At 44.4% G+C, this 27,082-nt stretch overlaps 1 protein-coding gene across 2 annotated transcripts in view; it reads left to right on the plus strand.

The window, feature by feature from the left end:
• The window catches only part of STK11 (serine/threonine kinase 11), a 71,041-nt gene that overhangs the window by 1,650 nt on the left and 42,309 nt on the right, over nt 1-27,082 (plus strand). For both annotated transcript variants that reach the window (XM_074978542.1, XM_074978541.1), the window contains exon 2: nt 25,201-25,284. In XM_074978542.1, coding sequence (XP_074834643.1) covers nt 25,201-25,284 — 84 coding nt within the window. The remainder of the gene's footprint in view (nt 1-25,200; nt 25,285-27,082) is intronic.

Here is a 27,082-nt window from a genome sequence, read left to right on the forward strand (position 1 = left end):
ATCCACTCTGGGCTGAAGAATGGTTGTCAAATACCATACAACAGTGGGAAACAGGAAAGAAAATGTCACTCAGAGGCCTGTCAGCAAACATTTCTATGTATGTAAAAATTGGCATGTTAGGGATTCCTTAGTATTGTCACAGAGCAGAAGGAACCCCAGTTTCTGGAGCCTGATTCAAAAGAGGCACATGGCTAGTTGTATTGTGTTCACTTGATATAACCAAAGGCATATAATTGAAACAAACGTCAAACTCTGCATAGTCATATACAGGATGCAGTGTTACAAGTGTGTTTCACTTGATAGTATGTGCTTAAGGCCTGTACATTTTAGGCACCTGTTAAATAGGTGGCAGCATGACCCAGTGTGTGGGGCACGAGTGTGCATCAGCCGACCTGGGGTCTAGTTCTGGATCTGCTATTGATTAGTATGCTCTTGGGAAGTCGCATATCTCTGCCTGTAAAATGGGGAGGATATTTGCCCACTTTCATGTCACTCCACGATTTATGATAAAAATGCTTAAAGCAAGATCTGTGTTGTGTGTTGGTAGAGAAATCGGTACACAAACAACTCAGTCCAGCGAAATCATTAAAATAAGTTGCAGAGAAAAACACTGTTCATTTTACTTATTGATATTACATATGATGCGTGCAGTGACTACAGAAACCGCTGCATTTTCTGCAATGAGCTGCTCAGTATAGCCATGCAAGATAGGCTTGTTTATCTTGAGTAACCAAGACCCTTAAGCTGCATAAATTAATTCTTTTGGCAGCAGATCTTAGGAGGGACGTGTGCAAGAAGTTTTAAAAGTCTCTTGTTGTTTTTCTGGCATTACTTCTGCAGGTGCTACATGTTGCGTGTAGAGCCCTGACCTAGTAGACTTCATGTTTTGGGCTTAAGGTGTATGTGTGCCTTTAGTTTGGAAGACTGCTGGATGATACTTCATCCTGCATGATACTTCTGTTGATTTAGCTCTCAGGTTTATGTTCTAACCTTGAAGGTTCAAAGTGAATCGGGTCAGCTACAGCATAATCAAGAAATCAAACATTAGTACCTTGCTGTCTCTGCTGTGCTGGCTTCAGTTGCTTATAAAAGTAAACTGCTAGTTAATGGATAATGTTTCCTGCGGTGTGTTCCTTGTGTTTTTCACCACCATGTACAGGCATGTGTGTTACTTTGTCCCCTTCTCTGCTCTTTCCCCCTCCCCAAGTTCTCCAGTTACATCAGGAGTGCTTCAAAAAGATAGGAGGCTGCCTTTTCCTTAATTAAAACTTAGTTTAAAAGCTCTCCTTCCAGTGCATCAGAATTCCCTGGCTTAACCTGTCACCTTAACTGGGCGGGAGAGGGGTCTGTGAAAGAGGCCTTGTTCTAAAAGGAACTTCTATATAGACGTCTTCTGTGTCCTGTTTACTGTTTTCAGCTTCTCTGGTGGTTATTTTGTTCAGTAATATCAACTTATCAGAGCAGCCTATTCAGAAATTTTAACTTCTGTGGCCACCAGGGTCTGTGTACTAAGGTAGTGTGTTCTAATTTTATTTGGCTACAGAACCCTTTTAAACTCGAAAGAATTTTTCGGAACCTCTAAGTCTTATATATGGCTTAACCCCAGCCCTCAACCAGCCCCTGGGACTAACCCTGCCACCCAAAGAGGCCCCCAGCCTAGCCCCATCTGAACAAACTCCGCCCAAGAGAGCTCCTCCCATTACCCAACATGGCAGATGAGCCTACTTTAGCCACCACTGCTCCTCCCGCTCTAGTCCTGAGGGCCCAATTTCCTTGGCCACCCTATGGCTACACGAGAGACCGGTCATAGCCAATGAAAGGTGAGGATGATGCCGGAACTGCAGGGCCTGTCCATTTCCCCTTCCGGATAGCCATTGGCTGCCCTTGCTCCTCCCCCATTGCATGCACACTGGCTACTCTACCAGTGAGGGGCTCTCTGCGGCTCCCTGCCCTGCTGCCACTGAAATAACGGAACTAAATTCAGTTGGTTTAATGGTTGGAATCCATCTTGACGCCCTGCCAGCTGTTAAACCAATTGAATTAACTCAAATGGGAAATTGCAGAACTATTAACACTAGTTTGTAACCTGTCCTTTGTATCAGTTTCCGTACGTAATACTGGAGGATAGCTAATGTGACACTAATATTTAAAAAGGGCTCTAGAGGTGACCCTGCCAATTACAGACTGGTAAATCTAACGTCAGTTCCAGGCAAATTAGTTGAAACAATAGTAAAGAATAAAATTGTCAGGCAGGTAGAAGAACATAATTTGATGGGCAAAAGTCAACATGGCTTCTGCAGAGGGAAATCGTGTCTTACTGACCTGTTAGAGCTCTCTGAAGAGGTTAACAACCATGCAGACAGGGGAGATCCAGTGGATATAGTATACTTAGATTTCCAGAAAGCCTGTGGCAAGGTACCTCATCAAAGGCTCTGATGTAAATTAAGTTGTTGTGGGATAAGAAGGAAGGTCCTTTTGTGGATTGAGAACTGATTAAGACACAGGAAACAAAGGGTAGGCATAAATGGTAAATTTTGCAAATGGCGTGGGGTAACTAGTGGTGTCTCCCCAGGGTCAGTCGTAGGACCAATCCTGTTCAATTTATTCATTAATGATCTGAAGAAAGGGATGAGCAGTGAGGTGGCGAAGTTTGCAGATGACACTAAACTGTTCAAGATAGTCAAGACAAAAGCAGACTGTGAAGAACTTCAGAAAAATTTCATCAAACTGAGTGATTGGGCAACAAAATGGCATATGAAATTTAATGTGGATAAGTGTAAGGTAGTGCACATTGGGGAAAAAATAACCCCAACTATACTTACAATCTGATGGGGGTGGGGGGGCTAATTTAGCTATAACTAATCAGGACAGAGATCTTGGAGTTATTGCGGATAGTTCCCTGAAAACGTCCATGCAGAGGCAGTCCAAAAGGCAAATAGGATGTTTAGGTATTATTAAAAAAGGGGTAGAAAATAAGACAAGGAGTATCTTACTGCCCCTATATAAATCTGTGGTATGCCTACATCTTTAATACTGTGTGCAGATGTGGTCACCTCACCTAAAAAAAAAAAAATATCCTGGCACTGGAAAAGGTTAAGAAAAGGGCAACTAAAATGATTAAAGGCTTGGAGCAGGCCCCATATGAGGAGAGACTAAAAAGATTGGGACTTCTCAGTTTAGAAAAGAGGAGATTGAGGGGAGACATGATAGAGGTATATAAAATTATGACAGGTGTGGAGAGGGTGAATAAAGAGAAGTTATTTAGTTGTGCTCATAATACAAAAACTAGAGGACACCAAATGGAATTAATGGGTAGCACATTTAAAACCAATAAAAGAAAGTTCTTCTTCACTCAGCGCATAGTTAACCTTTGGAACTCCTTGCCAGAGGAGACTGAAGGCTAGGACTATAACAGAATTTAAGAAAGAGCTAGATAAATTCACGGAGGTTAGGTCCATAAAAGGCTATTAGCCAAGGGTAGGAATGGTATCCCTGGCCTCTGATTGTCAGAGCTGGAGAGGGATGGCAGGAGACAAGTCTCTTGATCATTGTCTTTGGTCCACCCCCTCTTGGGCACCTGGCACTGGCCACTGTCGGCAGACAGGCTACAGGGCTGGATGGACCTTTGGTCTGACCCAGCATGGCCATTCTTATGTTCTTAATTTAGTTCTACTGTTTCAGCAGTGGCATGGCAGGGAGCTGCAGTGGAGTCAGCGGCAACAGCATCCAGAGCCACAAATGACTCCTGAGAGCTGCATGCAGTTCCGGAGCTGCAGGTTGCAGACCCCTGATCGTTTTCTTGCAGAACCCTTACTTTCATTTCTGAACACCACTTGGGAAATGCAGCACTATTTTAGCTCTCTGTACTTAAAATGGCCTGTTTTTGTCACCTGTTCTTCCCTCCCTTACTTACTAGTTAATTTCATCCGCTTGTTCCGTGTTAATTTTGAGTCAGTCTCTGCCCTATTGGAAGCTCCTAGGCACTACTGCTGTGTAACTTAAACGTAAGTCTCCACCAGTTTAAACTTTGTGCTGGGGGTTTATTATGACAGCATATAGAAATATGGGACAGTCTGCCTGGGCAGCTTACTTGGGCAGCCAGTCCCAGTAGTGCCCTCACTCCAGGTAGAGCAGTGTTCAGATGCAGCATTAATGGGGCCAGACTTGTTTAAAACTTTGCTACAGTCAGATTTGAGGAGCCTTCCTTTAAACGTAATTTAAACTCATTTACCCCAGTGAGCTGTTTGAGTCCACTGTCCATAGAATGCATATCATACTGCCCTCTGACATAATCTGAGTAGGATGCCCTTCCATACACGAGGGGCTAGGAGCATAAATGAATATGTTGTCTGTAGTTTAAGTGGTAACCGTAGCTATAGTGGGGGCCTACTCATAATCCGTCATAGTCTACTGCAGTGGGAAAGTAATTGGACCAGCGGTATTGGTGCACTCAGGGCTGTTGATGAGGGGGCAAAAATGGCAGTTGCCTTGGGGCCTCGTATTTCAATGGGGCTCAGAGCTCCAACCATTCCTCTTCTACGTGGGCAGGGGCAATGGCTGGAGCTCTGAGTCCCATTGAAGTGCCACAGCAACACTGTACCACAGCTCTGCGCAGTTTGAGGTTGGGAGGGTGTGCTGTGGTCCCTACGGCACTAAGTGCTGGCTGCCCTTGGCTTTACCTCTTCTGGGCATGGAGCTGGGCCCTCCTCCCACCTTGCCCCAGGACTCTTGGTGGCTGTCAGACCTGCTGGCTGTACTTGCAGTTGCTTGTGCTACGCCCCCTTGTGACTGGCCCATGGTTAATAGGCATAGGTCTGTATTATTGGCGTGAGTAGAGGAATTCTGTAATTGTCCCTTTGGATCTGTGCTAACAATGCTTAAAAAGGACTGAAATGATTGAATCACTTGTAGTGTAGATCCTAGGATACAAAGCCTCAAGCTTCCTGGGTAACAGTCTGCCTGTGTTTCGGTTTGGTACGCACTGAGGTGTGTCACTGTCTGATCGTTGCTCAGGGGCCAATTTAACTCAAGTTTGGTCTTGGTTTAATTCCAATTGGGCAGGAATTCACATAGCAAAGGTTACATCGGTGACTAGCCCTAGCTGGTCTCTTGACCTTACAAGAGAAACCCATGATAACTACAGGGTCTGAACTTCCTTCTCCATAGAGATGTGATGCCCTCCAGTCAATGTTGAGACACATAACTGGGAAAGGGGTGTGGAAGGGGGCATTCCTTGTTCTCTCTTGCACTTCACCTGCTATGGACAATAAATACCAATTTAACACCATTCACCAGCACATTTGTTGAAAAGCTAATACTTTAAATTCTTTAGCACTTCTTTGTAATCCAGTTGATTCCAGTGAAGAGCTGTCTGGAAGGCATTACCCCTTTCTCCATACTCCCAAGATGTCAAAGGACATTAGAAATAGTCTTTAAAAAGCTGTTGTCAAAGGTGGCTTAGTGTGTGATCCCATAAGATCAAGGAGACTGTGACTTTTTAATCCTTGAGGGGGAGGTGCCTAAAAATCTTGCCTTGAGATGTCTTTTTTTTTTTTTTTTTTTTTTTCATAATGAGAGATGTGCTCTGCTGGAGAGTGCAGGGATTGTATTTCCAGCTTCACCCCTACATCACTGTTGTCTGTTTTGAGGAGGAAGAGTTAAAAGGTTGTGATTGAATTGCAGATTTTTATTTCAAATGTACATAGTGAAGTTCCCGATTTGTTGTCTGAAGTGATAGTCTGCTTCCAAACAACAGTTCAATCTGGCTGTGATTTTTAGTTAACTCACTTTAAAGCATCCCAGTTGTTAGCTGATGCCATTTGAGACCAAAATCTTTCCCTTTTTTTGCCACTAGGCCACCTCTCACTATCCTCTGTTCCTTCTTATGCCCCCAATGCTGCATGCAGGGAGAAGCCCAAGCAAGATAGGGGCTGACGCTGGTGCAGAACGTTTAGCAGACAATAAGGCAGTTTGTAGCTAGAATTTCAGATTCAAGCCTAACTGAATTTGACTGGCAAAATAACAACTGAATGACACAGCAACAGACTGGAGATTTATGACTGTAGAAACCTTGCATCTGTTCATGCCTTCTTGTGCTTGCTGGAGGTGAAGAAGCTTCAATGCCTTTGCCTAGCATAGAGCAACTGAATGGTGGCATGAATATTGGTCTTTGCTCCAGCAAGACCAAGGCCTGTGAATGTGTGGTGTTTCAGGTGAGGGTGCAGATGTCTTAACATGGTGTCTGGAGACCTGGAGGACCTGCATAGATCCTCACTTGCTTGAGACTTAAGGGCCTGTCTGCCCTACATGTGCCACCTGGGCACCAAGTTCTTGGCAGTGCAGTCTAAGCCTGCCATTCAAATGCCCATGCTCCAGCCCTGATTTCTTACTGTCCATAGCATTGATCTCAAATACGATTGTATAAATGGACCCAAGCCATGATAGTCCTAATCAAACCATGTTATTTCAGTTGGGCACAATTATGCTGTAACCTGGTGGGTGTCCTAGGAGGGTTGCAGTTGGGGTGAAGGGAGAGCTCTTTCTGAAATTCCATCCTAAACCCGTCCTGCTGAAGGCCCTGATTATTTAAACAAATTCATCCTTTCTGCACTCTTGTGTTTTTGTTATGGTTTCTGGCTAATAGTCAAGGCTGCAGCATGGTTAGTACGTGTCCCTGATTCATTTACACTGCAAGAATAACTCTATCTTAACTCTGTGTTGACCAGCATCTGATGAAGTGAGTCTTTGCTCAAAACTTTTCTGTTAGTCTATAAGGTGCCACAGGACCCTTCGTTTCTGTCTGTCTTAACCTTGTCTCCTACCACAGGAGCATCAGGGAACTTCAAATATTGAGTCTTTTGAGCAGTTTGCTTTCTTGCTTTTTTTTTTAATCATTCTGCTCTTGGCAAATGACTTAAGATTCCTGTAGCTTCTGCTAGGGCTAAATGCTTTTGTGTAATGGTGGGGAACCTGTTTTTGTGTGGGGAAGGGTTTGGCCTGAGCTGTTCTGTCAGTGTTATGGTTAGCTGTTACCACAGGTCATACAAAGGTGAGCTTCACTGGGATGCCAAAATAGGTGGAAGAAAACCAGATGCTTATTTGTCTCCAGCAACTCAAGTTTAATAAAACTAAATGTTAATAATCTCTTAATTAATTAAATCCTTTGACTTTCTGTACATGTCCCAGGTGTCCTGCACAGTACTTACCGCACTCAGCAATCACGTTCCGGTTTCAATACCATGCTCATTAGAAATCTCTTGGGGTTTGAAATGGGTAGGTCAGCAAGAGATGTGACCACTCGCTGCTTTCATTGACAGATCGAGAGCTTGTCAACTTTGCCATGTGGCAGAAGCCTATGATGGGGCTGGGCACGTGTTAGGCTCCTGTAACCGGTCATGCATTTTGTGCTTATTGACTGTCTAAAGCTGGCTTTTAATGCACCATCCAATCACAAGTTTTGTTCTTTAGGTAAGTCAGAAAAGGTGTCTGTGCCTGATCTGATTGTGTTATTCTGTCCATCTGTTTGAAGCCAGTTGCCTGGATTCAGCTGTGAAGTAGTAGGAACCTCTAGTTTGTCTGTAGAAGAACTGGTGTTGCAGCTGGGAAAGGGGCAATGGGAATTGTAACATTGGATGCTGAACAGTGACTGAGGGTGTGGGGTATGTGAGTGCCTGCAGCGAGTAAGGAAAAAGATTCCCACTGTCTTAACCCACCGGTTTCCAATAGGAATTCAAATACCACCACATTTGTGGTTGTCAACATTTCATATTTGGTACATCATATTATACAAACCTTTATAGAGCCAGACACTCCCAGCCCCCCAGCTATAAATAAATACCCTTTCCCCTGAGCCAGGCATACCCCACCCCGCCCCCAGACCTAATTCAATGCCAGTGTCTCGCCGCTAGGGCTGAGCAGGTGGACAGCACTCCTCACGTGTGGCTCTCAGGAGGAGCCACATTTAAAGGCTCCAAGAGCTGCGGGCTAGCCACTCCCATATTCACCACAATGCATTGTCCTTTTTACCCCATGTGCCGAGTGCCAAATGTATTGGATGCTCCTGCTCTTAATCCTTCTCCAGGATTCCTCCCAGAGACGCACAGGTTGAAGCTGGGAGAAATCTGTTAAGCTCTGAATAGCTCATTTGCTTGTGCAGGCTTACAGGCTAGTGCATTTGCTTTAAACTTTGGGGAAGATGAGAGCTTTTGCGATCAGATCATTGTGTGTAGCAGTGGCAGTGGAACACGTTGGACCTGTATTTCAGCGTTTACCCTTCAGAGGGCTCCAAATGCAGATTAGTAGAGAGGCACAGAAACAACCATGGGAATCCCTCGCTCCTCCCCCACCCCCTGGAGTAGGGATGGGGGCTGTGCTATACCAACGCGGCCTGGGTCGACAGGGACCATGCAAGGGACTAAAGCTTGGGAAGATGATGGGTCCTTGTTGAAGTGTAATTCAAAACAGTATCTCCCTGTGCAAAGTCTGCATTTATTTTAATAGACGCTGTCCCTGCTTGCTTATCAGAAACTGTGATATGAGTTTCCGTTTCCAGAAGGGGTCTCCTCAGACCTATTCCACCACAGCTGCGTTCTTCAGGTCAGTAGTGAGATTCCTGAGCTGCCTCTTCCACTCTTTCTCTCTCCCAAAATGAATGAGCAGTTGTGCTGCAGTGTGACTTAGAAAGAGCTGCTCCTGAGGTCTCTGCAGCTCCAATGGGTCATTGAGCAGGTGCTCATCTGTGTGTGCTGAAGGATGCGGATAGCTGTCTTTTCTGGGCTCTGTGCCCTCTCTGTCGTGGGAAGAGTCCCTAGACTTGGACTCCTTGAATACAGAACTATCATGCCTTTGGACTGGTTCTACACAAATGTGAGAAGCGTGATGTAAGGGTGTGGGGAAAAAAGTAAAGCAAAGGGTGGTGAGCTGCAGTGGGAGAGAAGGCAGAATGGTGAATTTGGGCCCTTAAGAAGTCTCTGACTTTCCTGCAGAAAACAGCATCTGCAGCAACTGCCAAAAGAGGTTTAAGGCCATTATCTACTAGGCTGTTACTCATCAGATTTTCTTCGTGGTGAGGCTTTCACTGGGGATAAGTAAAAGCAGTTTGCAGCAGCTTATGCACTTTGCTTTAGTTGGAGGGGAAATCCTCTTGTATAATTGACATGGTATGGTGGTAACTGATTTGAAAAAAAACAAAACAAAAACAGCTTCTGTGACTGACTGATTTGGCTGTGCTGATGGCATGCAGCCTGGTTAGTCACATAGATCTGTGTCTGGAAGTTCCTGTAATGGGGGCGGGGGGGGGAGTACCTTTTGCATTTGGGGTGTGAACATTTGCCAGCTGGCTGTCTAAAAAGCAAGTGCCCATGTCTTGCCAACTGTTTGCTTAGCTGTCAGTTGTCCCGTTACCAGTATTTGGGAGAAGCTGAGAGTTAATGGAGTCTGAATTCTCCTCCCAGGCACAGGATCACCTTGAGATCAGGTTGAGACATGCAGCTGGCAGTGTGAGGAAGTTTGTACTGCACCTGCCAGGCTGTGTTTCTTCCTCAGATAGATGAAGAATTTGGATCTGAGGCTGGCATGGTGTTCTGTCACTCCATTCTCATGCAAAGCCATTGTAGATTTAATGAAATGCGGTCTTTGGACTAGTTTAGATTACAAAAATTGTACTGTATTCACTTTTCTTTCTGATTGAGGAATGCCATGTTCTACTGTATGCTGACAGTTAAATCAGGGTCATTAACTAAATTGTTCACAATAATGTTCAAACGTGATGACATTTTAGAATGTAGATAGACTCTTGGTCTGCCAATTTGTGCAGCATGCAGCTTTCTGTGACCCGTCGGTATTGCTTGACTAAGGTCAGGTGAAGTAGTTGAATACAAGCCTTATCAGGACTTAAGCCTGATGCCACAGGTAAGGAATATTTTTTAATTCTAAATCTCTTGTATCTCCAACACACATCATCCTCCACCCATCTTCTGTGTGAGATTATTCATGCTTACTAAAAGTCCATTTGTTCTAAAATAGTTCCTTACACAGCTGAAAAACTACTTAGTAGTAGCCAGAATAGAGAAAAGATCTGTAAAGGGAAATGGAAAATAGATTAGAAATTGTTTTTGGTTATTTGTTTTCATCTGGATTAAATAAATGTAAATCCCTGAGTTTGCAATTTCCTTTCTCGTCTTCTACAAACTCATTTCGTATAGGTGCCAAAGAGTCCTGTATCCACCTGTGAACTCTTTAATTTAGGAAACCATTCCTTATGTATTTCCATCTAGACACTTCTGCTGCAGGTGGGCTTTATTGTTTCTTGGTTTGGAGAATTTTTACAACTCTGTCAATGGAGCAATTCACCTTTTATTTTTTTTAGGACTTGGCAAAGCCCAGTAATGCTTATGGGATCTGAAACAAAGTCCACTGATGTCAATGGACATCTGTGTGTTGACTTCACTGGACTTTGGATCAGGCCCTAATACAAAGTGTGGCTGCAAAGATGTTTCATGTACAGGTTGAACTTCTCTCATTGAGCATGCTCTAGTCCAGCAGCTTCTGTAATCCGGCATGATTTTAGTTAGCCGGACACTTATCAGCGGGCTGGCCAAGTTTCCCATGGTCCCATAAAGTTTTTCCTGCCTGTCAGTGTTCTGTGCTGTTGTTTAGCTGTAATTTACCCATAAAAGTCTTCAAGAGCCCATGAAGCAGTGCCAATGTTAGTACTGTGCTTGACAATATTGACCTCCCATCGTCTGGCAAATTCTCTTGCCCGGCACCCTCAAGGCCTGACTGGTGCCAGACAAGAGAGATTTAACCAGAAGTAGAATGGCCTTGATTGAATTGGGGAACGCTGTGCCTACATCTGTGTCCAAAGTCTTGTCTGTGCTGGGAAAATCTTTTTTTTTTTTTTTTTTTAAGTGGTGAGCATGATTTTTTTTTTTTTTTTTTTTTTTTTTTTTTGCACTTCTTGTGATCAGGGATATTAGGGATTTAAAAAAACACATTTAGCTGTTTTGTGGTTACCTGTAGAGGGGACGGTAACATCAACATCTCATTCTTAAAGGTCCACTGGCATGGAGTTAATTAGGATTTGCCCTTTCTGCTGTCCTCTTCCCGCCCCCACCCCCCCGCCCCTCCAATCAGGTAGTGCTTTGGACAATTAGCTAGCTGCGTTACAAGAGTTTTCCCCGTTGAAGTATCAGGTACTTGCTACAGCTGGAAACAAGATACTGGACAGATGGTCAGTGGTGGTATTCATTTGGGCAGCTCTATACCTATCTTAGAAAACTGGAAAGGACCTTGAGAGGTGAGGTACACATCTCATACGACTGGGAAGAACCTTGGGAGATTGAGTCCAGTCCCCTGCCCTCTTGGCAGGACCAAACACCATCCCTGATATTTTTTTTTTTTTTTCTATTTGCCCCACACCCCTAAAAGGCCTTCTCAAGGATTGAGCTCACAACCCTGCATTTAGCAGGCCAATGCTCAAACCACTGAGTACTCTAATAGGTCTGACTGGGGAAAACGTAAACCTTTCCTTTAGAAGACCCATTGTCTTTTCCCTTCTTTGGTTAGATTTTGGCATGAACCCATTCTTACAGTCTGCTTTGTCATTGTGACACTAAGCAGAGGTGACCTGCTTGTGAACTTGGTAGGTATAAGGATATTGCATGTGTAACTTTTTAAACAGCAAAGCAAATTGACAGCTTGAGAGACATGTCTCAAACCTACTAGATTCAGGAAATCTGGCCCAAAAGGGGAAATTCCATGACATAAATCACTGTGCCCAGGTATTAGTGATACATAGGATGCATACCGAATAGCTATATTGTGATTTGAATAGTGCCCAGCCCCACCGATTGGTGTCGGGGAGGGGGGAGGTGAAGGTGTGTGTAAAATCTTTTTCAGAGGATCTGTTTTTTCTATTTTGTTTTTTAAATATATGCCACTGGTTTAAGTAAAAATTAACCTTCCCGTCTTGACAAGACTGAGGTCATATTGGCCTGATTAGTATACGTAGAGGAGGGCACGCACATCCATACACTAACATTGGTGATGGTCTCCTCTTGCCTCAATTTAAAACGTATGCGATGCATTTAAATTGTATATTAATACTTCTTCTAAATGGTAGCTAGTGAGGGAGACATAAAGCCAGAGCAATTGAAACAGAAGCTTGGAAATTCTAAAACTAGCCTGAAAACATAGAGATTGTAGAGTAAGAAACTCTGCTGTTTGTCTGAGCGCAGGGACAGATGAATGAGGCCAAGGGTCAGCACCCCCTGGCATATATGCCAGGAATGGCACATGGTGGGGCTCCAGCTCTGTTCCTCTTTCCCCCATGTAGCTTGGGAGGGGACAGGAGCATGGGGCTGGAGCCCCGGCTGCAGGGCCCCTGCCAGAGGCTGGGGATGAGGTCAGAGAAATGGATTTGGAGGAGATCGGAGTCTCCTAGTTTTCTTATTACTGTTGTGGATCACACTACTACCTAATTTTATGAATAACTGTTCCTCTGGGAAGTGGCCTGGCTGCTTTCTACACTGGAGATGTCTGCATTTCTGTACCTTTTTAAATAAAAAAGCTTGCACAGATGCTGCAGCTTGGATTGGAACACAGGTTTTCAAGTCCACCCCTTTTCTCTCACCCTCTGGCCCTCTTGCCTGAACCATAATGTCTCCACAGCTATTTTTAGAGCGCTAGCTTGATTGAGACTGTCCTGTGGCCACAGACCCAGGCAGAAAGACTCTGCCCAGATGCAGTGTCTGTATCTTTATTGTGCGATTCAATGTGTGGTTCAGTTTAAGGGCACTGTAGGATTGTACCATAATTATTAGTCTGATGGAGGCAGACTGGTTTATTACTTGTAGCAATAACCTCAGAGTATGAGAGAGAGTGTTGCATGGGTCTGGCATTTAAGAGCTTCTTTGATATTGGTATCTTTCTCGTACCTAGCCCACAAGCAGTCATTTATGATTCATTCCCTCTTCCCTGCTTGTTTATCCTAAACTCTCAGCCTGTCTCCCTTCATTATGCAGACACTTGTTAGCTCTACATTAATGCCGAATGCAGTTTCTATGCTAATTTAATCCAGTTCAGCCTTTTGGCCATGACTATAATTTGAGCTGCTAAGCCACTTTTTGTTAGATTTGCAGATTCTTGAGGTTCACCTTGTTATCTTGCGGTCATGAGTTTGTTTGGATTCTCTGCCCGTCTCCACCCCCTTATGTTCTGGGTCCCAATGTGATGGTAAAGGCCAGAGGGCCCAGATGGAATTCCCATAACTGCCATTGAATTGCAGGAAAATGTCTTTTAATTACTTGATTTTTATAAGAAGCTGTGCTTGGGTAGAGCTGATGCCTCTTCTGGTTCTTTGGAAGGATCTGCTAGCTGTTATTGGCATACCTTTAATAAAGTCGGAGGCTTTAATAGATCTCAGTGCTTCATTTGAACTGTTGATGGCTCATTGCTGTACTAGCTGGCTAACTGCAAATGAGAAGCAGCAGTGACTTCTTAAGCTTTTGTGCTATGTACTTGCACTAAAATATAATATTCAGGCATAAGCATGGTCTTTTGAGGGTTGGTTGCTTGGATTTCATTCGGTACTTGTCCTCAGAATCCTGGCACTTGAAATGTAACCACATTTTTAACAGTCCCAGATGGGTGGTGTTGGGCAGAAACATTAGGGTAGTTTGGTAGAGGCTGCAGGCAGGGTATAAAAGATATTCGTGTAGCCTTTTCCACAATGGTTCAGTGATTTTTCTGTCAGAAGATCTTCTCAGTTTTCAAGGATTAACCAGAGTCTACTTCCCCACGTGAAAGAGAGAAACAGGAAACTGAGGAGAGACCATGCAACTCCACAAGGGACTTTACTGTTGGTACTGATTTTTCACATGAAGGATGCTCCAGTCATGGACAGCAGCGTTAAAGCCTCAGATAGAAATAAAAACGTGAAGTCACTGTTGCAAAGTAACACTGCAAGTCTACGGCTATGCTGTAGCCGTACCTCAAAATAACTTATGCAATTTGCTCCACGCAACTTGTATAAGTTTAGAGTTAACTTATTTAGAAGTTTCTGCTAAGGGGTACTGGAACCGGAATGCCACGCTTGAAGTAGCACTGCTATTTTGAGTGCGGTGTTTAGCCATGGAGTTGCTATTTTGGGATACAGATGGATCCCAACATGGCAACTATAGTGCAGCTATAGCCTAAGGATGCAGGGGAGAAGGGGTGGGATTTATTCCTTGTGTTAGCTAATGTGTGGTAAATACTGAAAACCTAGTGAAGCCAAGGCAGTTTGTAGTTTTTGTTTGTTAGGTGAATGTGAAGAACACACTGTAAGATCAGATGTTTTCTTCTAGTGAAGACAAAGCTGCAGTCTATGACAGGAATGGAGATAGAACCCACATCTCCTGACTTTCAGTAGGGTACTTAATATAAGATGCCACCAAATGCCACCTCGTACTTTAATGGCTTTTTTGAGAAGTCAGACGGTTTCCTTGTAAGAAATGCTGGAAGGGCCAAGTGGAACAAGATGAACCAATTCTTAACAGTTGGTCAAGTTGGCCAGCTGTGGTTTTGTAAATGCAGTTCTGCTGGGTTCCTGATTCATCCCAGGGGACCTTAACCACTGCTTTTAATTTGGCTTTTTTTTAAGGGGGGGGTGGGGTAATTTTCCCATGTCTACCCAGGAGCTGAGGAGGTAGCAGTGGTGGTAGGAAGAACAAATCAAACATTATACTGCAGTTTAAAGAAATAATGGGCTCTGAAGCAGCTTAGTTAATCTCTTCCTTGATGTCTCAGAACCACCATGCTCTTGCTGTTCTTGTTGAAGGAGACAAAGGATATATGAGCATCCAGAGTTTCTACTCTGCTGTAGAGAGAGCAGGGCTTGGCTTGGTTGGTAAATCAAATAATGCAGACTCAGCTTAAACTTTCTCCCTAGCATAGCTATTCCTAGCCTAACAAGGAGGACTCTCTGTCTCCACCCATAGTTCCTCTGGTCAGAGGTTCATGGCCATGTGTCAAACCCTGATGGTGCTGACATGTAGTATATGTGGTTTCAGTGAGAAGCACTTCCTAAGCAGCTTTAGACAGGCTTCTAATCATGCTTAACAGAATGAGTCAAGAGGACAGTTCTACCTCTTGAACCTGTTTCTATGATACTTGACCTTGGTTCACTCTCAGCAATTCAGACACATTTTGTAAAGTAGGTTACTGGATATACCGTTTTAGCAAAGCTGAAACTCGGGAACTGGAGTCAGGACATGGCCTGGAGAGCAGATCAGCACAAGCCTTGAAAGATGATAAAGCCAGGTCTCTTTCTCACATCCAGCTCCGAAGATTAAAGTGTAAAACTCTGAGTAGCTTGTTCCCCCTTCTTCTCAGGTCGTGGTACTGGTACACCTTTCTGTATTTTATTGGAGTTTACCTAAAACTTATACGGGCAAGTTTGTGACTATAGAAAATGTTTAGGAAATCTTTGCAATAATTTGATATATTCCCCCCCCCCCCACACAAATTTACTTTTCTGGCTTTAACTAAGCTACTGTATACCGTGTTGCTGTGGAGATGCTTTTTCTCTGTAGCTGGCTTTTTAGTAAAACAGTAGCCTGACTATATCGTGTCCAATAAACAGGACACATTTCCTGTAACCATGCACAGAAGGTTGAAAGGTGAAAGAGGCTAACATCTTAGGCCTTTTTCTACATGGGGAGATTTGAGTCACTGTAGCTGACTATTGCAAAGTAATTATTCCAGAATAATTTCCCCATGTGAACACAGTTCTGGAATAAAAGTGGTTTTGTTTCAAAATGTTCTGTTTTCAGAGTTCCATTTTCTTTCTTTAAGAGACAAACCACTCTTTTTGTAGGTCACCTTTGACTTATATTGTATGTTAGCCAGAGGTTAATGATTCAGGACTGAAGGGGGCCTGTATGTGGGACGGAGTAACTCCTGGCTTCCAGTGCCTTCACTTGTCCTTCTTTTGTTCTTGCTAACACATCACTAGTAATCAGCCTGAAAGGAATGTGACTTCCAAGGTTGGCACTGTGTTTACTTTATTGTGGTGAAGGACATCAAGGACAAGTCTCCTTAATTTTTGCACTGCTTGTCTGCATGGAGACAACAGCACCGACCTCGAAGTCCTCTGTTATGCTTATGGGCACAGGGATAATGAACCATTGCTAGACATTTTTAGGGGATTGTGCCATTGGGGTTTAAAGCCAAGCACACACAATTTGCCCCCAGGTTGCTGGAACTGCCCTGGAAATATCTCTTCTCATGCCCCCCTTCTGCTTTGTCTTCTGGATCGGTGCAGCTGCCTGAAGCAGAGTTCAAGTCTTCAGTGTTATTACCTGTGTTATCTGATGGAAGAATAATGAATTTTTTCATATTGGGTTTGATCTCAGTGAGCAGTCCCTAGGTGACTGGAATGTCAAAGAATCCGTGACTGGCTCTGTTCTGCATGGCCCCTCTGCCAGCTTGCCCCAGTTGAGCATCTTCCACCTTGCAATGTTTACATATTTTCATGAGAGAGTTTGAGGCCTGCTAGGCAGGGTGTGTGATAACCCTTTCACTTTTTTTAAAAAAAAAAGTCCCTTTCTAAGCACTTGCAGTGTGCGGATCTGTATGCACGTGGATGCAACTCTGTTTTGAGGGATTTTGAGAATTATTCAGCACAGATTGTGTCACTAGATAACAGTAGGGCGAGGAAGGGAGTACGTCACGTTTTCTTTCTAAAGCCTCTCGGTTGTAGGTAACACACAGTTGGATTCTTTTTTTTTTTTTAATGGAGTATTAGCTTCTAGTCTTAATATAATGTTTTACAGGCAAGGCGACAACTGAATTCAGTATTTTTAATATTAGATGGCTGTAGCGTTTAATGTAAGTTAGGCCATGGTGTAAAGAAATAAAACTAGAGTGTAACATGGCAAGTTAATGAATGGCATGGGGGGGAAAAAAAGGTTTGCGCTAAGACTATGGCATTGTTTTCCAATTAACTTGCCAAGTCACTCAGAAGACTGAGAAGAATTTAGTGTGGAGACCTGTTCTTGTCACGGTCTATTTAGGAAGCTGAGCCTGGGAAATGGGGACCAGGCTCAGAAACATACTATGAACACTAACAGGGGGAGAAGCTACATAAATCAGGAAAACACATACTAATTTGGTCCTGAGTGGAATCTGGCTGAATTCACCCCAACAGAACATTTCAGATCAAACTTGGGCTGAGGCAGGGGCTGCCAGCTTCCAAAGTTGGGGTAAATGTCCTTTCGCCACATATTGAATTCTGGGTGGCTGTCAGTGAAAGAGGTTCATTAGAGCTAGATTGGTCATGAAAAGGAAGACTTCTGTTCCTAATCTTAACTCTGTTTATCTGAAAATATCCCCCAGCACTATTCAGACTGATACAGAAATAAAGTGCAGTCACTGCAGGGGTGAAGCTCATTAGCTCTTTGACGATTCACAGCAATTTAGAGTGGAATAGTATCTCCAAAGTTGTCTCGGGGAATTTTAGGCAGGATGTAACTTGGTCAGAACACTGGGACTTATTTCTTTACTCTGTAGTGAGAAAAACATTCAAAAAGAGCTAGCAGGTGGTAGCAGGAGTATCACTTTATTTTAGTGAGATTTTAGTCGCAGAGCCTGCAAATAACACCACAGACAGACCTCTGTTCAGTCACAGGTTATGGTGGCAGGTTGTCAGGATCTGCATCTTATCTTAATCCGATAGAATGTGGTGGTAAGTGTTAATTAACTCTGACAATAAGGCATCTTATTTAGGTTCCGAGAGTTTGATTTTTAGGTGCCTAACTTTGGGCATGGGGAGGCCTGCAGATTTTAGCTGGTGTATTTCTGAGTAGCATGGAATTCTACTGGCTTGTGTGCACACCCCCAGACCGAAATACCTGCGTACTTCAGGGCTGTGTGTGCACCTCCTTAACACCCCTGTTTGTTGTTTTTGTTCTCGTTTATCCTCATCCAATATTGATCCAGTCTTGCTTCATTTGGGACATTTGGCAGGGTCAAAGCACAAGGTGATTTACCGGCAGGCGATGTTGATGGATGCTGAATGGGAATAATAGTATTGGAATGAGGTGAAACAACTTGATTCTTAACTGGAAGGAGGGAGGTTGAGTTAACATTTCTAAATCATTGGGCAGTGCAGACTTTTTGAATGTCAGACTATTCAGTACCCCTTACACCAAGTGAAATTAAATGTCTAGAGAAGTCTTGTCTTGCTAATTTCCAAACAGTCAGCGGGATATGGGCCTTCTCCATATATGGACTTCAAAAAGTTAATGCAGTCTGTGTGGGGGCGGGGGGAATCCCTTGTATTGTCAGTTTCTGTTTACAGCTTGAGGGCCATATTGTCTCTGATTTCCTTGGTGCTATTAAAGCAGCTTGCCTAATGCGTGAGAGGATAATGTCAGCTTTGTGCATTGCTTCTGATTTGTTGCAGTTTTGCTCTTCATTTTAACAATTGTGCCATATTATGGGCCTCTGTGCAGGTTTATCAGAAATGTTCAGCCGCACATGGAATATCCAAAAATGAAAATGCTGATTTTCTTCTAGTGACGTACGCATGATTTTGTGTACCTGTGATCCAGCTTGGGTGCAGAAACACAGATCAGCCACCCATCGTCATCATCGACCATGGGCTCAGTGCCTGTTGATGTCCGATGCCTCCCTCACTATTTCTTTGCATCTTCCCTTGTCCAGTGCACAGCTAGTCTACAGGAACTAAGCCAATATGCTATATCATCTACCTGTTCTCTGTGGGGTCTGTGTCTCCTTCCTGAGCTGTCCATTATGCCAAATACCAGGGTCTTGACTTTTTGGGCATATCTACAGAATGAACGACAAGCAAATAGTTGTACCTTCCATTGTATTACCTTCTGCAGTAGGTTCTCTTTCGGCTGTTATCTTCTTATATAATTCGTCACTGGTGACCTTCTGCATCCATCCTGTTCTCAAGATCTGTCTGACAACTCCTCTCAAATGCCTTATCATGGGCCTTTGTGCACGTTTGTCAGAAATGTACAGCAGCGCACGGAATATCCAAAAATGGAAAAGTTTTTATTTTCTTCTAGTGACACACACATCATTGTGTATAACTCTGTTATCCAGTTTGGGTGCATAAACGCAAATCAGCGGCCCACGCTTTAGATTATTTGGGGGCTAGCATTGTTACGTTTTACTTGCTGGTGACTTCATTGGGTGTCTCCAGAAGTGGCTTCTTGATGTTAGCTATACAGTTGAATTGAGTGGCACTTCTGTTCAGCTGGGAGTTCACCTCAGCCATAAGTGGTCAAACTGCTACTTACCTCTTTAAAATAAGAGGCCAGGGAAATCTGTGGCTTGGCTATGGAAGGGTGGTCTGCAAAGCCATTCTTTACTAGTCTCAGGCTGCACCTCATCTCATGCTGATTGTGCCAGTTTGCAACTACTCTGCAGCTTGCATCAGGCTCCCTGCTTCTTAGCAAGCTGCTGCTAGAGTCCTCAGTTTACTTTGGGTGTGTCTTCTGGATTCCGGTGAAAACACCAGAAGAAACTGGTGGGTGTAATTGGAATGGCACACTTTGAAACCCTTGGGGCTGGAAACATGTTCAGTGTAAACATCCTCTTTGTGAAGTGTAATATTCCATGCCTGATGCAGGCATGGAAGGCTGACTTCCCCTACCAGCGAAGATGATCCATGAACTTGGGAATCCTGGGGTAGAATAATAGCTTTTTGATGGAATAATGTTCTTTCTGGACAGAGGCCAGGCTAAGCTTGAGGCTCTTTGGGTAGGGCTTGCATTATTTCCCTACCTTTTTTCTGACTTGGGCTGTTCTGTGGGGTTGACAGCCAGCAGGGGCCCTGGGGTCAGATGGGAGGGGAGCCCGTCTGTATGTCCCAGAAGGAGCAGGGCCCAGGCCAGTCAGCCTTCTGAACTGTCTGGACCATGGTGCTGCTGCAGCATTTCAAAGTAGCCTAAGATAGCTGGAGAACCAGTCTCTTGGGGCAGTTGTCCTCTCTGCCCCTTGCCCCTCCCCCTGGTCAGCGGGCTTGGGGCTGCTGTACCTTTCCGTTGCTCTGTTAAAGGCACAGCTAATATTCTAGCTCTTTTGGAGAGTAAAACCTTCCTGCACAAGTTCTTTCGCCACCTCCTGGTTTTAGAGACCACGAGAGAAGAGGGCTGGAAGTGGACAGAGGGGCTCCCTTGCTTAGTAATGTTACTCTTGATCATTGAGGTAGTCCAATGATTTCATCTCTAATTAGTAATCACTTTCTAAGAGAGCATAGGACGGGGGGCAAGATTATTTTGCTGGTGCTAATGCTGTGGCGATGGGATTGCTTATCTCTTGACTTGTAAGAAATGTCTTGTCTTCCGCTGCAGATAGTTGCATAGTTCTGGAGCACCCAAGGCATATTATCTTAGCATATTGCTTGTAATAAGAACTCTGCACACATTATAACTAAAGCATAAAAGCAAAGAAGCCCCAGGACTTGAAGCTGAATTTGCCATCACTGTTACAATAAGAGAGATTTTAATGTGTGTTGGACATACAAAAGCCAAACCTCATGGGTTATGTTCTAACTCAGTGAAAATATTCTGATTGAAAGGGAGTGAATAATCCTGCTTGAGGCTCAAAGTTCTACTTCCTGTTTAACCCTGTGCTTTGCAAAAACTTAATTTGAGTATAATATTTTTTAAGACTTCTAAAATATTCTCAGCCACTTAAATAAAAAAAAATTGTGCATTTCTTCTGTTGTGCTTCCCTTGCTGTGGCTACTGAAAACAGAGGCCAGCCAGATTCACTCAGTTTCTAGCTGATCTCACTTTTCAGGCCTTCGGTGTTAACGTAATTTCTTTTGTGTGGGCTGCAAATGCTGCAGGGGGTTGTCTAAATGGAAACACTACTTTTTTTTTAAACCATTTTATGTTTTGGTAAAAATCCTTGTCTTCAGAAACGAAAATTAATGTCCCATTTAAAAGACAGTATTTTTGCAAACCCACTTTAAAGCCATGTGAATATGTGTGTGCAATTGATTTGGGACAAATCAGAGGTTCAGCAGAGGGCACTATGGAGTACCGTAGATAATCGTCTGCTGCGTAGGAGGAATTTTGGATTATTATTCAGCATGCTCCACCTGTACTTACTACTTGCATCTGCAGTTTTAGTACATAGATAGTACAAGGTGAAGAATCTAGTGCTGTCTGGTGGAACCTCTGGAACAAGCTGAACACTAAACTCTTGCTGCAATGAAGTAGTGATTCACAACTCCCCTGACAGTCTCTGCGGTGTCTGTCTTCCCATTGATGGCTGTGGAGCCAATGTATAGTGTGAGGTGTAACAGCAATGGTGTTGCTCAGTCACCATTTGATAGCTAACACTCCTGTGTTAAAGTAAGGGCAGAGGGGAATGAATTATGGTGAGGCAGGAAAATTATAGATTTCCTTTATAGACCCAGCCTTGGTTATTTGTGAATCTCCTTGAATAAGCACTCCGGGAAGAGCAGTAGTATGTGTAAATTAGCATTCCTTAATTCCCATGTGGAACAGTAACCAAGAAAAGCTTGAACTGATGTCACATGTCCTCATCTTTTTCCCCATCCCTTCAGTGTTCAGTGCAGGTGGGTACCCATCATCAGTGGCTTAGGGGGGTACTGTGGATTTGCTGATACTGTGGTTTGATGTATAGAATGCTTAATTGCAAAACAGATTAACCTTGTGTTAAACAGTAAAGCATGAGACCGTAATGGAATATTCTTGTATGTCCGGACACTTTATGGCAGTGGTGGGCAATAACTTTTGATGGGGGCAGGGCGCCACTCCAAGAATTTGGCAACTACAGTTTTTTGTGATTATTAATGGAAAGTGCAAGGTCTGTGGTGGAGTTTGAGTATAGGAGGGAGCACTGGGTAGGGAACTGGGTTGCAGGAGATGGGGCAGCATAGCAGGGAATCTGGGAAGGAGTTTGGTTAAAAGACGGGGTTATGACATCAGGCAAGGATTGGGATGCCAGAGGGGGTGCAGAGTCGGGGGGGTGGGGGGAGGGTTCAGGTTTGGGTGCAGGAAAGGATTCTGACGTAGAGGAGTGGGGTTGGAGGGGGCGCAGAATCAGGGAGGTGGTTGTGACCTGGGGCAGGGGATTGGGCGGGCAGTCTGGGGGAGGGTATGGGTGCAGGTTGGAGTGCAGAGGGTTAGGGTTGTGTCCTGGGGCAGCTTCACCCCTGAGAGATGGGGGAGGGATGCGCTGAAATGCCAGAGGTCAGCTCTGGCATGGAGGCACTTGTGTAGGTGGCTCTCGGCCAGCAGCCCGGCACAAGGGTCGGGAACCTTTTTTGGGTTGGGGGCTGCTGACCCTCAGAAAAATCAGTCAGGTGCCAGGCAAGTGACTTTGGGGGGGGGAAGACACTCCCCTCATTCCCCTGGAGCCTGGGGGAGTGCCAGGGCTAGTATTTTGTGGACCCCTCTAGGCTCTGGGTTGGGGCCAAAAATGAGGGGTTCATGTGGGTGGGGTTGCCACAAAGTTGGCTTCAGGTCTGAGTGGGAAGGGGTGTGTGCAAGAGCAGGCGAGGGAGAAGGGGTGCAGGAGTGGACTGGGGGGGGGGTCTGATCAGGAGGGAGTGCAGGAGGGGGTGGTGGTCTGGGTGGGAAGAAGGGTACAGGATGGTTTGGGGGTGTGGGGTCTGAAAGGGAGGGATCAGAGTGGAGAATGAGGGTTTTGGGAGGGAGGGGCAGGAGTAGGATGAGATAGGGAGGGCAGAGGTGAGATGGGGGTCTGGGCAGGAGGGGAGGATGCATTAACAGTCTAGGGGCATGCCATCAGTGGGGTAGGGGGCACATAGCTATGCACCACTCCAGGGGTGCATGTGGTTCTGTGCCCTCACCTTACCGTCCGGCACCTTCCACTGACTCTCTGATTGGGCTAGGGCTTTGTCTGTCTGGGCTGTTATCCTGTTGCAATGCCTGATGTGGATTGCATCCAAAGAAGAAATGCATCTAATTATGCAGTGTTCCCTGTACTGTGCCACAGCACAATCCTATTTCTTGATTCGCTTGCTGCTGATAAATGGATTAATAGCTCTAGCAAACTTATCTTAGCTCATGCATCCATACACAATGGTGTTCCTACATTGAGAAGAGACTCTCAAAATGCAGAGATAAAAGGTTTATTAGAACAGGGCATCCAAACTGACAGATGTGATGTAGGACTCCTGGTCCCTCTGTAGGGCTCAGGTGCAGAGGCCAGACGTGAACACTGGCCTTCTAGCTTCTCTTGCAAGAATGCTTCTCTTTCGAGCTGTTTCCTCTGTATTCTAGAATTCAGAGTACTTTTGCAATGTCTGCGCTGAGCTGTTGATTGCTGGAAAAAGCCATTCTGTGAAAGCGAGCAGTCTGCTTTCCCTCTGCTGTCTTCCTTTGCTAGCAAGCTGTGTGCCCTCTAGGGTGAGGTGCCAGTGGAACCCTCTGGTCAGCTGCTTCCTGTGTGGGGTGACAAAGCATTAGATTGCTTTTCCTGTTATTGAAAGTGCAATTGCACTTCTGTTCCTTGTTTGAAAAATGGGGAGGGAGCTTCCTCCCCCCCCCCACTCCCTCCCATTGTCTTTCGTAAAACATGGAGTGAAATAAGCCTAGCCAAACTTGACGGATAACCTGGCATCCAGATCTACCCTGGGAAGCACATTGCAAGGAAAAAACGTGCCTTGCAATTGGCGGACACTGCTGTTCATCCCAATACTGTGTGCCACCACAACTGGATCTTGTGAGTAATTCTATAAGTTTCCTTCCTCTCAATTAAACATCCTCTTGCCGTGTTGGGAGCCAAACAAAACAGCATTGATCTAGTACATGTGACGAAAGAGAGAGTGCCTAGAAACAAGGCAAAGTATTCTGTGTAAAGCCCCTTCAGTACATATTAAAGCATCTTATAAAGTAGTAGTTCTCCCCTTCAAATGAGGGGGTAACTGAGGCCCAATTAGGTGGAACATCTTGACCACAATCGAGCAGATCCCCATCCTCACACTTGATCCAAGCAAACTCTCTTTTTGTGCAAGTTAATTTCTGTACTTTGCTGTCGTTACAGTTTGCAGGAGGTGTCAATACCAAAGCCTGGACTAAATCTTTGGAAATTCAATGTCAATACATAACAATAGATAGTGGAAGTAAATGAAATTTAAAAAAACAAACAAACCCGATGTTCGTAACACGGGCTTACAATAAACTATGATTTATCTTGAAGGTGCCTCCTCCTCACATCAGAATTCCTTCCCTTGAAGCCCAACCCTTATCTATTGTAAGGCCAGATAGCAGGGTGAAGCTGCGTTAGTAGAGTTTTTTCTTTTACATCTACAAAGAAAGCTCGGTATGTGTCAGAATTGAATCGGTTGTTTGTAACTGAAAGTTTTGGAGTATGTAGGTGCTCAGCAGGGTCAGTTCTTCAGTGTTCTCCATCTCTCCCCCCCCCCCCCCCAACAGCCTTTGTTTTTAGTTCCTTCACAAACCTTGGGGAGAAGATATGGGAACATGGGTGTTCAGATGTATATGATGTGGCTCCTTTTGCGTGGGGTAGGAGTTATGGTGTGACATTTCTGGGGGTGGGTATGCATAGTTTTGGAGAACAGCCAAAGGTGGAACTGGAATATGGGTTCCCAGCTTCTACCAAGTGACCATTGCGCTATCTAAATGTAGAAGGAAAGCAGCATGTATCTGCAACTAACTGTTTCTCTGTAGCCTCTGCACTCCAGCTAAACAGAATTCTGTGAGTGTTTTAATGCCAAGACTGCTTCAGTCACTACACTAGGCATTGGCGTGTGCAACCATGTGGACCTTCTGGGTTTTGGTGCACCATGGCAGCCGCAATTGTTCCCTGAGTGTATGTCTCTCTTGCTTTTGTTCACTAGTGGCCTGGAACGCCTGTACCAGGAGTATTGAGTGGCCATCCAGCAGTAATTGAAAAGGATGCCTGCCTTAGATTCTAATCAACGGACAAGTATTTTTAGGTTTTAACTCTGGGCTAACATGGAAAAAACCACCTCAAAGCTCTGTCTGTCAAACAGAATGTATCCTTAATCTTAGGTGAAGCAACTGGGATTAGCATGGTCGAAAACTCCTTTGAAATTCATGGTCTCAAACTACTTTGCAACTCTAGAATAACACAATTTTCACTCTGTATGGAAAGATGCTTATCTGTTTGCTTGTTTTTTTTCTTTCTTTCTCTCTCCAGGGAAATTCAGCTCTTGCGACGATTACGGCACAAAAATGTCATCCAGCTGGTCGATGTGTTATATAATGAAGAGAAGCAGAAAATATATCCTTTTGTGTTTCACTGAGGTGTTGATATGAGGGTGTTCATTCTTGTTACTTAGACTGTGACCTTTCCAAATCCTCATAGCTCAGGTGGTCTCTCTGTCTCGAAAGGATTCTGCTTTAGGTGGTTAAGACCATTTTGAGTATTTCCTTGACTTGAGTTTAATCACTAGTGTTAACAGACAGTCTGCATCTCAGTAGCGCTTTCCATCCAAGCACATTTCCTCAATTTCTTGTTTCCTGCTGAACAGAAGTATTTCTACAAATGGGACACACTATGGCTTGACAGCCACACAGTAAATCAGAGCTGGAAATAGAACCTAGGCGTCCTAGTTCCCAGCCAGCTGCCCTTACTACTAGATAACCATACCTTCCTCTTTGAAAATAGATCTCTCGCTATTATGTGCTGCAAAATGGAAACCTGTTTGTAAAGCTGTTGCCTCGTGACCTACAGCGGTGGTGTTTTCCTTTTTTTTTTTTTTTTTTTCTTTAAAAACCATCCACTTGTCCTCTGGAGTCCAGATACATGCCAGCACTGCTGTCTTCCTTGTGGAGGGACGTGTGTTACTGAACTCTGGAGTCCTTCCCTAGGGTCAGTCTGCCGCTTGTTGTTTTTAACAGGTCAGAACTAGCTCTCAGACTGGCTTACACCGCCATCTAATTTTTGCAGTTCCCTTGAATGTCCAAATTACACTGCTTTAAGTTAAGTCTGCTCTGTACTTGGGTCAGTCAGGAGTGTGAAAAAACAACTTTGGTGTGAACAACAAAAGTTTTCCTGGCAAAAAGCGCTGGTGGGAGTGGGAGACACTCTGCCTGCAGTGGAGTTCTCCCACTGACAAAGAACAGTAACTCTGCTCATCTAACAGCCACGCAGCTGTGCCACTGCAAAGTGCAGTGTTCTTTCTAAAAAAAAGGGGGGGGGGGCGGGCGGGGGCCGGGGGTAGCCCTTAAGCAGCTGGAACCTGGTAATAGACAAGAGAGATGGGAAGTGTGCCACTCCCAATGAATAGGCTGCCTGACTTTTCAAGCCCAAGCCATTCTGATTTTGAAACCAAGCCCTTGTGACTTTTGAAGAGGAGCGGCAAGACCTCAAAATAATGTTTGGTGCTGCATCCTCGAAGTGCAGTGCAAATGTGAATTAAATTAATTACACCCCATTCTCTTACTTTGAAAAGGAGATCTAAACAAAGTGAGCAGCCAGACAGTTCCTAATGCAGCTGCTGCTCTACAGCAAAGTGCTTTTGGCTTTAAGCAATGTGACCTTATTGAGTTGAATCCCACTGTTGTCTCCTGTGTTTTAACGGGTTGTTTTTATGCAGAAGCCATTGTAGAAAATAAGACTCCCTTTACAGTACATCAGTCACAGCTAACTTAATCCAGCGCTTAATTAGAACAGAGCCGTTGCAACTAAATCATTAATATTAAGAACAACATCACAACTTTCGTCCTTATTTCAGGCGTTGGATAACTCAGTTACTGTCCATAGAAAGCTGCCGTTGTAATTCAATAAAAAGCAGAAATTCCGAATAAGGCAAGCAGAGCCCAAGGGAGACCTCGTGTGTTTGTAAAGGGTGATGGCAGCTCTAGTTGTCCTTCAGACGCGAGTCAATAAGCAAAGCCAGAAGGAAGTGATTCCTCCCCCTTTGTTTTCCTTCTTCTCTGTACCCTAGCCTTTGAAAACCTCTCTCCACCTGTGCTAGGCTCTGTAATTTCCAAGCTCCTGCTGCTTTATTTTGGTTCAGTCCACTGGATTTACTTTTCTCCCATTTCTAATTTCCCCTGAGGCTTTGGAGTTTATT

Source organism: Carettochelys insculpta, chromosome 27, assembly GCF_033958435.1.
Source record: "Carettochelys insculpta isolate YL-2023 chromosome 27, ASM3395843v1, whole genome shotgun sequence".
NCBI classification, from domain to species: Eukaryota; Metazoa; Chordata; order Testudines; family Carettochelyidae; genus Carettochelys; species Carettochelys insculpta.